This window comes from Pteropus vampyrus, unplaced genomic scaffold, assembly GCF_000151845.1.
Source record: "Pteropus vampyrus isolate Shadow unplaced genomic scaffold, Pvam_2.0 Scaffold58, whole genome shotgun sequence".
Lineage (NCBI taxonomy): Eukaryota > Metazoa > Chordata > Mammalia > Chiroptera > Pteropodidae > Pteropus > Pteropus vampyrus.
This window is the reverse complement of record NW_011888839.1, coordinates 5,085,366-5,100,086: the sequence shown is the minus strand read 5'-3', so window position 1 is coordinate 5,100,086 and position 14,721 is coordinate 5,085,366. Positions and strand designations below refer to the sequence as shown.

Below are 14,721 nucleotides of genomic sequence, written 5' to 3'. Positions count from 1 at the left end.
TATATGACTTTTGACCAAAGGATTCCTTCCTGTAAAAGAATACTACTTGAAATTGTTTGAAGAGGCAGTGAACTCTTAAACACTTATTGAGGGCTTACCCTATGGCCGCCACTGTTGCAAGTGTTTCATGATGAGATAACATTTAATTTTTATAACTGTATGCAATAGCTTCCATTATCATCATTTTTTTTTAGAGAAGATGACATTGAAATAAGATTTAAGCAACTGCCCAAATGTGCACAATGACAAACGGCAGAGACAGAATGTAAACTCAGTTTGGCTCCATTGTCCATGCTCATACCACTATTCTCCACATGTACAAGACTTCTAATTTGGTTCATGACATCCACTAGGCATATAAATACTTATTTATTATCCTTGTTGCTTAGCTAAGTCACCAATGATTTTAAATATATTCAGAGTACTATTTCACAAGTTGATTACTCTGGTAACTATATCATCAATTTAGCTGAAAGAATAAGAGAAATATTACAAACTAATATGGTGTAAAATAACAAAATTTTTCAATTCTTCCTGAATATAAATTCATCTGATTACTATGGTATTTTCTTGAGTCTTAATACATTATATTTAGAATTGTTATCATATTATGACTTCTACTAATTTATAATAGGTAGTTTGCTTATAGTATACTCATCTGACTTTCATGTGTCAAAGACTTTTGATGAGATATGAATTGCAAGCTGTGCAAATGGCTTATTCAAGGGAATTTAATTTGTGAATGACTGTACTGAGAGTACATGGTGTGAAATTTGAAAGAGAGAAAGATAAATGCTCTCTTTTTATAAAGTACTAGTTTCCCAAGGACAGGGGTTGGAGAGTGTCAGGTATCAGGTGCTTCCCCTTTCATTCCATTCACCAGAATAACAACAAGGAAGAGATTCTGCTGGAGGCAAAGGTCTTAGTTAGGTCATTCATTACTGAAGAGAGAGAGAGATGATGTCAAAAAGAGAAAAGGCTGGGACAAGAATGAGGAAACTGGACTGAGACATAGCTGGTAGAAGATGACTAAAGGAAAGGTCGTGTTTTCATATTATACTCTACATTTTATGGCCAAAATTATATGCTACAGTTATTCACTGATTAAGGGATTTGCACTGTTTGGGAAAGTTAACTTTCACAAATGTCAAGTAACTTCTGCAAAAAAAAACAACAACAAAAAAAAACAGAGTAAAACAAATAGAGAAATGCTACTTCATTCTCTTGCAAGTAAGATGCTGGAATTTGCAAATGAATAAGTATTTTGGCCTTCTAACATAATAAGTGCTATAATATTGTTCTTAAAAAATTCTGCTTTCTGAATTAATGGAGACAATTTAATATAATTTTTACAATGCCTAACTGTATAGTATTATATCAGTATAGAGGATTTATTGTCCTATTTTGAGGAATAATGTTTATTTCTTAAGGCAAGATCTATATATGCCTAGGCCTTAAAAGAAGTAGTTACTAAAGATAAAAGACAAAATTATATTTAAATTATGTTAATTTGGGCTGCAATGCCACAATAATTTTGCCAGTGTGGATTTCTCTAAAAGGGCACATACTGAATATTCATGTTCATACAAAAAGTAAGCACAAGTCCATGTGCTTAAACTGATGATACACACACACATACACACATGCACACACATAAAGACACAACACACACATAAAAGTATAGAAAAGTTTCAACATTTTCTCTATTTTGTAATAACTGTGATTATTTTTTTCCTTTTGCCAGGTGGTATTTTTGAATATGTGGAATCTGGTCCAATGGGAGCTGAGGAACTTGCGTTCAGATTTGCTGTGAACACTATCAACAGAAACAGAACCTTGTTGCCCAATACCACCCTAACATATGACACCCAGAAGATAAACCTCTACGACAGTTTTGAAGCATCCAAGAAAGGTAACTGACAGATATTTAACATTATGTTTTGGGGAATTCAATTGTCTATGTATTCTTAAGAGATTTCTTAATTCCAAGTATAATTAATAAGTTGTTAGGAATATTTTTATGAAAAATTTCTTTCTAAAAATGCACATAAATTTTATCGGGAAAGGTAAGCGACATGATCACCCATTGCAAAAAAAATTGCTTATAACAGGAAATGCAATTAGATCTGAGATAGTGAAATTGTTTCTCTTTCTCCACAATGCTGTTTTGTTAATAAATTATTTCTATTTTTAAGAACTCACCTAAAATAAAACGATATGTGTCAATGGATTTATACCAAGTTTTGCAACCCATTCTTATAATTTATTTGCATTATCTGTCAATTCTACTATAGTATTACTGTGGTCTCAATTTACTGACTACCTTGGAAGTTCTGTAGTTCCAAGCGACTTCAAAAAAGTCAGCTCAATCTTAAAACGTTATTGGAAAATTTTGAACAACCTTTAATTTATGTATACTCCATGCCCATATCTTTAACCCCTTGATGTTTCTTTTCGTAACTGAAAATAAGTGAATAATGATATAAAAATTATATTCTATGAAGTAATAATTAGAATACTTTATTAATTTTGTTATATCATTAATTATGTTGTAAAACTGTGTTTTAAATTATAAGAATAAGAAAATAATTTTGTGGAATGTGAACTTAACATTTATACAGGAAGGAAGGTAATAGAAAAACTATTATCAAGGTATTATTTTAACCCAACAATAATCTTAGTAGTAAATGTATTTTGAGAAATGCTTCTACAGTCTTACTTTATCAAAGTACGTGATTTTTTTTTTTTTGCGTAGTTAGCATTTATGTAACAAGAATTCAATTTCATAATACAGATTTTCTCAAAGGAGAGGACTTACAAAGCATTTGTTCCAAGTTTCTATTTTTAAAACAATATTTGCTTTCTGTAATGCTAATATTATTTTATTAGCTACCTTACATTAATAGAAATGTACATAATTATTTATAACTCTAACTTGGTGCAGATTTCTTCTAAGCTCATTAATATTAATGGACACTGATAAGGTACAATATTTCTTGAGATGAAAGAATCCTTCTTTTCCCCCAGCTAACTAGTGTTTATCAAAGCCTATATTCTGCCTGCCCTTTGAATTCATATCTTTATGAATACAAATAAGTTTCCATATTTCAGAACCATGTCAGGGTGATGAAAGGTTCTAAAGGCTGAATAAAAGGGTAAAGGTTATTGCGAAATACTATATTTGTCATCCTAATTGCAAAATAAGTCATTAACTGCAAGACAAGTGCATTTGATTAGTGACATAGTTCATGATTATTTCCATTAGGAAGAAGAAGCTCTGTCTCAATTGAGATCATTTAGACCAAAGAATATGAAATATGAGTGCAGTAAAAATAAAATATTAATAGATTTCTCAATGCTGACTTCAAAGGCGCAACATGAAAAATAAAAAATAAAAAACAGACTAGAATGTCCTAACAATAAACAGGCTACTATGAGGTATTAAACTTATTTAGTTTTCAAAAATATTAAAATGAATTTACAAACATTGTCATCCATTGAGAATCAAATTCGATTACTGACTTTGAGCAGAAGCTAGGAAAAGCTCAAATGAGTATATGAGTAACTTTCTTTGTGAGATGTTGAAAGGGTGAATGTCATGGTTTTGATATTATGAAGCTCTTGCATAGCAATATGTAAAAGGATAATATAAAGAAGAGATCTAATATAGTATTTTTAACCTTGTGGGCCTCTTTCTCTTATTTGAATCATATGTTGCTTTTCAATGACTCCTCTTATTACTGAAAACTTATTTGAAACACAATTAGGAACTTTCTAAATTTTAAGTATAAACTTTCTTTATACTTTCAATATAATGTTTTTAGCATTCCTTGATTTGTGATTTGTCAAAAATTTGACAAAGGAAATTTTTTTATTCTGAGTATGTGAATTAAGATCCAAGTAAGTGAAAAATTTTAGGTTCTAGCCTTCCTACTGATTTAGAATTTTAATCATTATTTTAAAAGTAAGACTATACATATTTAAAAATTATTTATTTAGATTATATTAAATTTTAGAAGAAAATTTAAACAGCAGGGTTTTTTTATTTTAAACTAAAATTTACTTAATTATTAAATATCTCTATGCTTAAGAATCCATCTATCACATTGCCTATTATGGAGCAAATTTCCTGAAAGAAAATATCAGAAAATTTTATGTTTTAGAGTTATAAACTATTTTGGAAGAGTTGGGTCTGAACAGCCAACTGATGCCTAAATTCCAACAACAATTCTCTTTAGCTCTGTTTAAATAGTTACAGTGATGGGCAAAATCTTCCCTCTAGAAGCAGATTATTTCATTTTTGGATATTACTAATTTCTCTTTAAATTTAATTATTGAATTTAAATTACATCAAAATTCATGGGAAGTTTCTAATTCTTCCTTTTCCAGCCAAATGAAGCAAACTTAAGCCTCTTTCACAAGCCATATCTTCAAATATTTAAAGACAATATTCATGTTTCCCGTAATTGTTCACTTTCTAGGCCCAAACTCACTTCAGTGTATCTCATAGTTCTGTCACAGTATATCTATTCTCACCTGAGTATCTTCTAGTATGTTTATGCCTCTCTTGATTATTGCAATTATTATTGATATGAATAAAATTTCCTAGTAATAAATACAACTTTAAAAAACAATTTAGGCCAATATAAAAGATCTAATAAAGGTGATTAAATTCTTACTTAATGACTTTGGTGTTCTTTATGCTCAATGGGGTTAATCCATATGAAATCATCCTTTTTGAGCCATATTAGGTTTTGTATGGGTGATTGTATGCACAACTTGACTTCTATCACCAGACATATGCAAATAATTATGTTTGGTGAAAGCTTTCTGGATGGGAAGAAGGAACCAAAGGGCTTCTGATTAAGAAATTGAAATTGTAGGTACTCGCCAGTGAATTTTAGAAGGAAAGCTATTCCTCCAACTCCTTGACATGAACCATTCTTTCAGAATGAACGTCTTAAATTCCAGAGTATTCCTCCTCTCTGTTCTAACCTCTCTCCCTCCCTTGACATTATTTGTAAAGTTATCTGAATGTTGAATGGCAGATGTCTGGATGAATTCATTCCCTTCTAACAAACTGAAAATGTTTAGAGTTAGACAAAATATAAAATTAGCAAAAAGTAAGTGTTGTATTAAAGAAAAATATATCAAGATAATACCTTTGGATTTACAATAATAATGCAGTGTTAGCACACTGGCATCACTCCTCTCATTATTGACAGACTTCTATCTCCTCTTCAGCCTGTGATCAGCTGTCTCTTGGGGTGGCTGCCATCTTCGGGCCTTCACACAGCTCTTCAGCAAACGCTGTGCAGTCCATCTGCAATGCTCTAGGGGTTCCCCACATACAGACCCGCTGGAAGCACCAGGTGTCAGACAACAAAGATTCCTTCTATGTCAGTCTCTATCCAGACTTCTCTTCACTCAGCCGTGCCATTTTGGACTTGGTGCAGTTCTTCAAATGGAAAACCGTCACAGTCGTATATGATGACAGCACTGGTAAGAAAAATCAGTAGCCTTTGGGGCTGTGTTTTAAATGTAAATAATTTTCTAAAACTTATTTGAGATTCTTACTGTGTTTTTTAAATCGAAGGTTGGAAAAACATTTGGAATCAAATATCAACACTAATTTCACACATCCAGACAAACAAAAAAAAAAGCTAAAAGATATTTTTTCTCTGTATTTTTAAAAGAAGCACTTTTTTTTTTGATGAAAGATCACTATAAAATTCGATAAAGAATAGAGATAGTGTGAAATATAATAGTGAAATATTTATTAAAAGAATTTGTCTGCTGAGTTCAGGATAGTTTCCCAACTTAAACTTTCATAATTCGTTGTCAGTGAAACTTATCAAGAAATTTAGAATTTGCCTTAACATTTTTCTAGCTCTTTAGATGCAACGAATGTTTATGAAAAGTAATAACCTTTATTTGTTTAACAAATTTACATTTGAAAAAGTGTTTTTTTCAAATTTCAAACATTATACTCACTGAAATACTTGAGTTTTGGGAACTATTTCTATGCAAATACAGTTTAGGGACTTGGAAAATAGAGCTTACAAAGTCGTATTTATTTTAGTGTCTTCAATGAATATTTTCTGGCTAGAGGTTGTCTGTGCTTTCCTGTTTAAATATATGTTATTATTATATATGAATGTTTATCTTGAGCTATCAATTAAAAACAAGTCTCATAGATGAGCATAAGAAAGTAGCAAAAATAAAGTATTAGTTTTTTTTTTGCAGTTATATTGTTGAAGGGAGTGCATGTTAGTTTGGTTATTATATAGTGAAAAGGAGTTTCACGTTAAGATATTTACCAATGACTAAACAGTGCTCTTTAAATTAGAATTTTAAAATATTTTATTCGAAGGTGTTTCACTATACCTTGACATTTACATCAAAATCGAAATTCATTTGAATTTAAATTCTCTTAAAGTATGACAAGAGCGCACTTTGTTCATTCATTCAATATTTAGAACTACGTGCAGAAATTAGTCCATTTGACAATAAAATTGACCATATGGAAATTGGCAGATAGAAATTCTCCCAAGAGAACAGAGAACAGAGATTACAGGGTTGAAAAAACAATGAAAAAAAATTTAACATTTTCATTGAGATAAGAAAGAGTGAGTCTGAATGCACGTTAATAAAATAATTTTGCTTTTCTGATTTTAAAAAAAGTGAAATATTTCAAATAATTTTAACTTTCTATGTGAATGATTTCTCTAAGTTGTATAATGTGATGGTCCAGGGCACCATCAGGTATAAATTGGTCCACATATGTTTATAGATGGTCATATACAGAAATATAAATACACATGCATTATGAATCCATGGATTATTTACTTCTTTATTCCCTCTGAAATAATTCAAGTGAATGTTGCCCAAATATCAAATACTTTTATATATATATGCACATACACATTATATACATATTTATACACACTCATAAATATATATGTGGATATTGTACGTGTCGTATTTTGTATTTGCTCCTTATTATCTTAAAATTCCTCATAGAAGAAAGAAAATTCACAAATATTCAAAATTTTATGGATATACAGTTATCACTCAGTATCCCCAGGTGATTTGTTTCTGAGGGGTTATGTTTCCTGAGGACACGAAAATTGCAGATGCTCAGGTCCCTTACATAAAATAGCATAGTATTTGCATATAACCTAGGCATATCCTCCTGTATATTTTAAATCATCTTTAGATTACTTACAATATCTAATACAATTTAAATGCCATGTAAATAGTTGTTATACTCTATTTACATAAAATTGTTTGGGGAATAATGACAAGAAAAAAAGTTGTATGTATTCAGTACAGCTATCCTACGCCTAACTGTATAGCACACATCAACAACAATATAATGTTTTTTTTCAAATATTTTTGGATCCACATTTGACTGAATCCAGGGATGCAGAACCTGTGCATACAGAGGGCTGACTGTACCACCTTTCTTCACTATTTGGTTGTGTGTGTGTATGTGTGTGTGTATGACATCTTTATTTCATATATGTGGTTCTTAAGTATTTGAATAAAGAGATAATGGGATTTGTGATTGAGATCATATCACAGTTTGTTAAAGAAAAGCTTCATATGTAATTGATCTTTTGCTTTAATAATGTTATAAACATATCATTGAGGCAAATTTAAATAGATAAACATATATAATTAGTTAATTGGATGTGTATATTTTTAATGGAGGCTTGACCTTATACTAAATTGATTAAAAAATACTTTGTTACTATTTAAAAGAAAATGTCACTCTTCTCACTTTGAAGATGACATAGATACTTGGAGGTTCCAAAGGTCCTTGATTATTTAGATGTTGGTGCTGAGAATCACTACAGAATTATTCATAGACTAGGTATAGCTTAAAAATCCTCTGAGGATAAAAGCTTATAATTGCTTCTTTTTATGCAATCTGTGATTTAAAAACTATCGATTAAGCACCTGCTACATTCCAGGAACAGTTACAGGTGTGAGTGTATGCCAGTAAAATAAACAAAGTCCCAGTCCTTGTTGAGTTTTTAGTTTCTATTTAGGGGCACATGATTGTTCATGTTTTTAATATCATTTGTAATGAGCTAATTGCATTTGTAATTGACCACTTGTAGTCCTTTTACTTTAAAACACTTTTGAGAACTAGGCTGTTCATATTTTTTATAGGATAAAGTGACTCTAACAGAGGCAGATTTCTTTTGAAATGTATTCATAAACACATAGAAGTCAATTTTCCTTGTCTTTTTGGATATGTTTGAAAGTCTCCAGGTAGAATTTTAATGATAGAATTGAACAGAGAGAATTTTTAAACTTCCATGTGAACAACATGACTATTTGATCATGTGGGAGGAAATTTGATTATAATGAGGACTATAGACTGATATGGGAAGAAAACCCATCTCATACTCAACAAGATAAACATTATTGACTCCATTATGAACTTAATGTATCTGCTATTTACTGCAGAACACAGTGTGCCATTTTATTTATGTTTCTTTTTTCTCTTTCCAGATTTATTTATTATGTATGCTCTTCCTTCCATTTATATTCATTTCTATTTCATTGTATTGTCCAGTTTGATACATGATAATTATACTTCCATCCAGTCTTTGCTCCTACCCCCCAAACAGATGGGATGATAGATGAAATATAGTGCTGGAGTGGGAGAAATTCTTAGAATGATGTTAACAGGAGCTGTTTATTTTTTATGATAATTAGCATTTGTTGTTGTCGTGGATGAATGCTTTTAAACACCCTGAAAGTCTGTTACAGCTCTGAATGATGTCCAAAAACGAAGGAAAAGAATTGGCTTCAGAAACAAAGCTGTGTTTCTGTCAGTCATTTGGAACATATGATTCATTTTAAATATAAACTAAAAATAAGTTGGATAGCTGTCAACTTGTAAGCAATCCAGCATAAGTTGTGAATATTTGCTTTAAAATCTCCATGTTTCATTTTTGTTTATAGATCAGCAGTACATTAAAAAAAAAAAAAAAAGACCCAACTCTGGACTAGTAAACGGAAGCCTGGGATTCTATTCCCACGTTTGCTACTAAATTACTGGTGCACATTTGGAAAAGAGAAGAAGGGAATGGAAATGACTACAGAAAAAAGCTATAATGCACTAGGCACTGTGGTAGTTGCTATTATATAAACTATTTCACTTAATCTTCAAAGCAATTTTATGAGTCCTAAAGAAAATGGATTATCACTCTACCATCCCTGCTTCTTCCAGTGACTGAATCTATTCTTCACCAGCAGCCCAAGACAGAAACTTGAATATCTTCTATGATTCCTTCCTTTCTTTGGCCCCATCATGAAGCTCTAATAGTTGTCAATCCTACACCTCTCTGATCTCTCAAATCTCTTCATTTCTTTCATCCTCTCTACCACTTCTTAGGTCAAGATCACCATCATCTCTTACCTGAATTATCATTCACAGCCTTGTAACTGGTCTTCCCACTTCAAATCTATATACACTAATCCAGTCTCCATATTGAGTAATTTTAAAAAATGCAATTCTAATCCATTGTTTTATTAATAGTTTCTCATTGCTCTAAGGATAAAGTCAAAACTTTTAAAAATGTTTTATAAAACCTAGCATGATCTAGAGGTACAGGGACTATATCATGTCAGGTTTTATAAAACTTTTATCTACCACCATTCTATCACTAGCACCTAGATATTGCCTGGGTCATAGAAGTACCTTAATAATTATTTCAGGAATGAATGCATAAAGATGTATTACTATATCTATTGTTTAGACAAAGAAACTGCCCAAGGTTAATTTAGATTTGGTAGCTTTGTAGTACTTGACATTGAGTAAATACATTCAACAATGGTTTTCATATACATAGACATGATTTCCTCTATCATTTCAAAATTTGTATAAGAAAGCTAGAATGAATTATGCTTATATTTCAACTGCAAGTAAACATATATTTACTGTTATTCAGGCAATTATTATCAAGCATCTTCTGTATACCAGGTGCTATGTTAGGCACAAATGACAGTATTATAGATAAAACTTTGTTTCCATGGGTTCAGAGTAGCGCGAGAGTGAGAGAGAAAATATAAGTAGGACATTATTATAGAGTAACAAGTACAAATAGAGGCAAGAAAACAATATTGTGTTAGCTTAGGAGGAGAAGATTTTAAATCTCACTAGAAAACAGAGGAGAGTTTTGGAAAAGGTGACATTATCAAGAAATTATCATGAAGGACAAGTAGAACTATTTCAACTAGAGAAGAGGCTAAAGGGTATATCATGTGTAAATGTGAATCCTGAGGAAGCCCATTTGTCAGGGAACTACAAGCAGTTCATTATGACCGAGCATCAGAAACAACAAAGATGAGGAATAATGAGGGAAAATTTATTAAAGGCCACCATAAGAAAAATCATAAAAGGGGTCCTACTAGCTACTTTTCCTTCCTCCTCTGCATGGTTACAGCAGTACATTATGTTTGTGTGATGTGACTCTGCTTTCCAAACCACCATTGAGTGCCTCAGGGATGAGAGTGTACTCATTCAGTTCCTTTCCTAGGAACTTAGGAAAGGACATAGAGAGAAGGACACCAGGTAACCTGGACTATCATGGTAACTATGTTCTTTGATGTCAGAACATTTATTTTGGGTTGAAATTCTGTCTCTGATGTGTGCTTTTCAGCAACTTACTTGACCTTAAAAGCCTGAGCTGACAAATATGTAAACTGAAGATAATACATACTTCAGGGGATAATAGTCATGACTAGTGAAATAGGTAAAGTGCTTCATAGAGTCCACATAGTAGAAACTTAAAACTCACATAATACAAATGCCATGAGCTATGTGCCATTTTTCCCTCATTCCTTATTATTAATTCCACTCTTTCATGTGATAAAATTTAAATGGAGAGAGTTCAGAAAATTTGCCAAAGGTTACATAGCAAGTAAATGGTAGGTCTGGATTTTGACCCTAAGCGGTCAACTTCAAAACCCACTTTGTTATGTATTGTAATATAGTATTAGTTACTATGTTTTGATTTGGTTAATTTTGTTATTTTTTTAAAATAGGGAAAGACCTAATCAGAACTATTTTTGGCAAAGTCTCTCTGACTACAGTATGACTATGTTGGGGCTACTGAATTATGGTAGGGAACAGGACAAGAGCAGAACCAAGAGAATTTCTGAATTTGTCAAGTTCAAAAAAGGAAACAATCTCAATTAAGGGGACTTTGATGAAGTTGAGGTAGAGAATTCTAGATAGATTTAGGAGATACAAGTTGTAGGATTTAGTAAATAAGGGGAGGAAATGATGGAGACAGAGAAGATAAGAATTACTTTCTGCTCTGGGCTACTAATCAATGACAGATTTACTTAAAAAGGGAAAAAAAGAGATTTGGTAGAAGGTATAGTAAACTGATTCTAATACGTTAAGCCTGAAGCATCTATGAAATAATCTCTTAGAATCATCCAGTGGTGTTGAAGGTGTAAATGCATCTTGAAGAATAGGAAGTTAGTATGGGCATATGATGTTCCCAATGACATTTTTCATTTTGCTCTGTCTTCCATTTGGACTTCTTTGTCATAACTGACCAAAAAAACAGGGTTATGGTACAAGCAAATTTAGTTATGTTAGTGAGTAGACAGTCATGGAGGTGAATATAGACATGAAAAGAATTCAGTGGAGAAAATGTATTTTTTTATTTAATGAAGAAAAATCAGTCATTTTTTAGGTATTATAATATTTAACAAACAACATTGATTAATTTCTTTTACATGAATATAGAAAAAAGGCCAAGGCTTTTATCCTGAGCAAAAGCAGAAATGCTTTCTTTCCTAACTTCATTAACTTGGATGAAATGTATTTATAGACTGTGTTCTAGATACATCTGTGTACTTTGGGAGTTAACTTAATAAAATATAAAATCAATTAATAGTAAAAGTTTATTTTATCATGGACCTTTGTTTAAATAGGGTAAATAAAATAATTCAATAGAAAAAGTTAACATCAAAACATATATTCCTGGAAGATAATAATTTTTGAATAATATAACAATTTTTATATTGTAAAACACATAACAAAATAATTTCAATATTATTTTAGGGAGTGCGGTAATTTGGATCTAAGATGATTATATGTTGTATATTCCGAGTACAAAGTTTCAAGTTGTCTAATTCCAAGCGGCGATACAATTAGCAATTATGAGTTAAACCTAATTACTTGGATAGAGTTGATTACATAGCTTGGTGTATTAGTGTTTCTACAAAGTTGGTTTTGCTTGAACATAGTTTTTTTATTTCTATTTAAGCAAGCCTAAAAATTATTTGGAACATTATTACTTGGGTTCTTATTACATGAGAATGAATATTTTTAATCATTCATAGAACTAATCTTTTCTCTAAGTTCTAAAATCTTTAAATATATGTCAACCCTAAAAGACAAAAATAAAATATCTAACCAACACAATTTATATTCACATATTTCTGCCTATAGTGATATAAATACATATGTATATCTAAAGAAATACAAGGGATGGGTCTGATACCAGACCTCAATGATCAGTAATATTTGCCTTTGTTGGAAAAGCAATTTGTGTGTGTGTGTGCGTGTGTGTGTGTGTGTGTGTGTGTGTGTGTGTGTGTGTGTGTGAAGTGAGATTTCCCTACTAATTCCCAGACACTACCAATTTGTCTAAATTTCAACCTACAACATTTTGGCATCATAGGGGGAAGGGTAGTATTTATATTACCTTTTTGATGCACTTGACAATTTTGACTACTCCCTTTCTCAGGGGAAAAATAAAGCTCTCCTACTTTGGTTTCTGTGCCATCATTTTCTCCTATTACTCCTTCATTTCAGCCATTTATTCCCATTCACATACTCTTAAACTCCTTTTTCTTTCCCTGCTCCTTGATGTTCAAGGCTTTAGTCTCAGTCTTCCTGTTTACTACTTGTTTACCTCACTCTCCCTAACATCTTTTATTTAATCCATGCCTCCTCTGACTGTGCAGTCGTGCCTACTTAACAACAGGGGATACGTTTTCAGAAATGTGTTGTTAAGATGTTTTATCATTGTGCAAACATTATAAAGCACCCTTACACAAACTTAGGTGCTATAGTCTACTACATGCACTCCTAGGCTATGTAGTATACCATCATTATATATGTGGGCAGTTGCTGACCAAAATGTTACATGGCACATGACCATATGGTGCCTACTCTCTGATCTACATCTTTAGTCTTTTCTATTGAGCTTCATACTCATAGATCTAGACACTCATTGATCATCTTTATATAGATGTCTCACAGGCACATATAACTCAACATAATAAAAACCCAACTCGTTATCTAGACCCCAAACTTGCCTTTTCTCCTGGATTGTCCTCTATATGGGATTACTCAGCCAGATCCCTAATGATCATTTTAGATTCTTGTCTTTCTCTCATTTCTTATTTCTGGTGAATCACTTAATATTTTTCATTTTTATCTTACATTTTTCAAATTTACCTCTATTCTCTATCCCTGCTATCTGTCTTAGTGAAAATCCTTATTATTTACTGCCTGAACCATGTTCTTTCTGCTCACTGCCCTATTCAAGTGCATCTGTTTGATACCAATTGTCTTTTGTGAAATGACAGTCTGGTTCTGTCATTTCTAGGCTTAAAGCTGTTCAGTGGCTCCTCAGTTTTTAGAAGAATGAGTACTAATTCCTCATAATGCAAGCAACACCCATCATTGGCACTTTTATTCCCATCTGATTTTACTTCCCTAGTGTTTCTTCCCTCAATATTTATATTACAACTTTCCTTAAATAATTGTAGTTCTTCCTTATTAATCATGCTCTGCCATCGCAGGTCTCTTTTGCTGTGCAGAAATTTGTACTTTCTGCCTGGTATGCCCTTTCCATTGGTGGTGCACCAACTTCAGGATGCATCCTAAAATATTTTTACAAAGTATAAAAGTAAAGAAACCTTCAGACTCCTACTCCTGTGGGTGAATAATTCTATTCTTTGTGTGTATAATGCAAGAGTTAGTTTAGTTGATAAAATAATTCGTCATGAGTTCTGTAATAAAGCTTATTTTCATCATACTCATATAACCCATTTAGTAAGGGTGATGTTTTTCTGGGCACGAGAGCCCTAATTATTTTATAATTAATTCATACATTTTTTCACTTCTTCATTTTTTTGAAAAAAATTCATTCCTTTATTTGGTCCACAAATAATTATCAAACATTTGCTAAGTTTCAGCACTGTTCTAGGTACTGGAGATACAAGAGGGGACAAAACAGACAAAAATTATTTGTCTTGTGGAATGTGCATTCTAGTAAAAGGTGATAATAACAAAAATATGTATATTATATAGTATCAAATACGATAAGTGTTATGGAGAGAAATAAAGCTGGGAAGTATATAAGGAGTATAAGGGAGGAAGTATTGCAATATTAAGTTGAGTTGTGAGAAGAGATTCTATTTAGAAGGTAACACTTGAGCTAAAACTTTAATAAGCTAAGGAAATATGCCATGGGAATATCTGAAGAAAGAGTGTTTCAGAGAAAAAGCAAGGAGGAAAAATATAACTAGTTGAGAAAGAGATAAAGAATTTCAAGGAAGGTAGTTCATTTGTTTTTTAGTTTGGAGAAGGAGTTTGGGGAAACTGAAAGATTTTTGTGACATTGTTTTACATGCATGTACATGTTTATATGTGTATATAAGTGCATATAT

At 31.7% G+C, this 14,721-nt stretch overlaps 1 protein-coding gene across 3 annotated transcripts in view; it reads left to right on the top strand.

The window, feature by feature from the left end:
- GRIK2 (glutamate ionotropic receptor kainate type subunit 2) overlaps positions 1-14,721 on the top strand; it is a 580,378-nt gene that overhangs the window by 200,891 nt on the left and 364,766 nt on the right. For all 3 annotated transcript variants that reach the window (XM_011360720.2, XM_011360721.2, XM_011360722.2), the window contains exons 2-3: positions 1,745-1,912; positions 5,245-5,502. In XM_011360720.2, the coding sequence (XP_011359022.1) occupies positions 1,745-1,912; positions 5,245-5,502 (426 nt within the window). The remainder of the gene's footprint in view (positions 1-1,744; positions 1,913-5,244; positions 5,503-14,721) is intronic.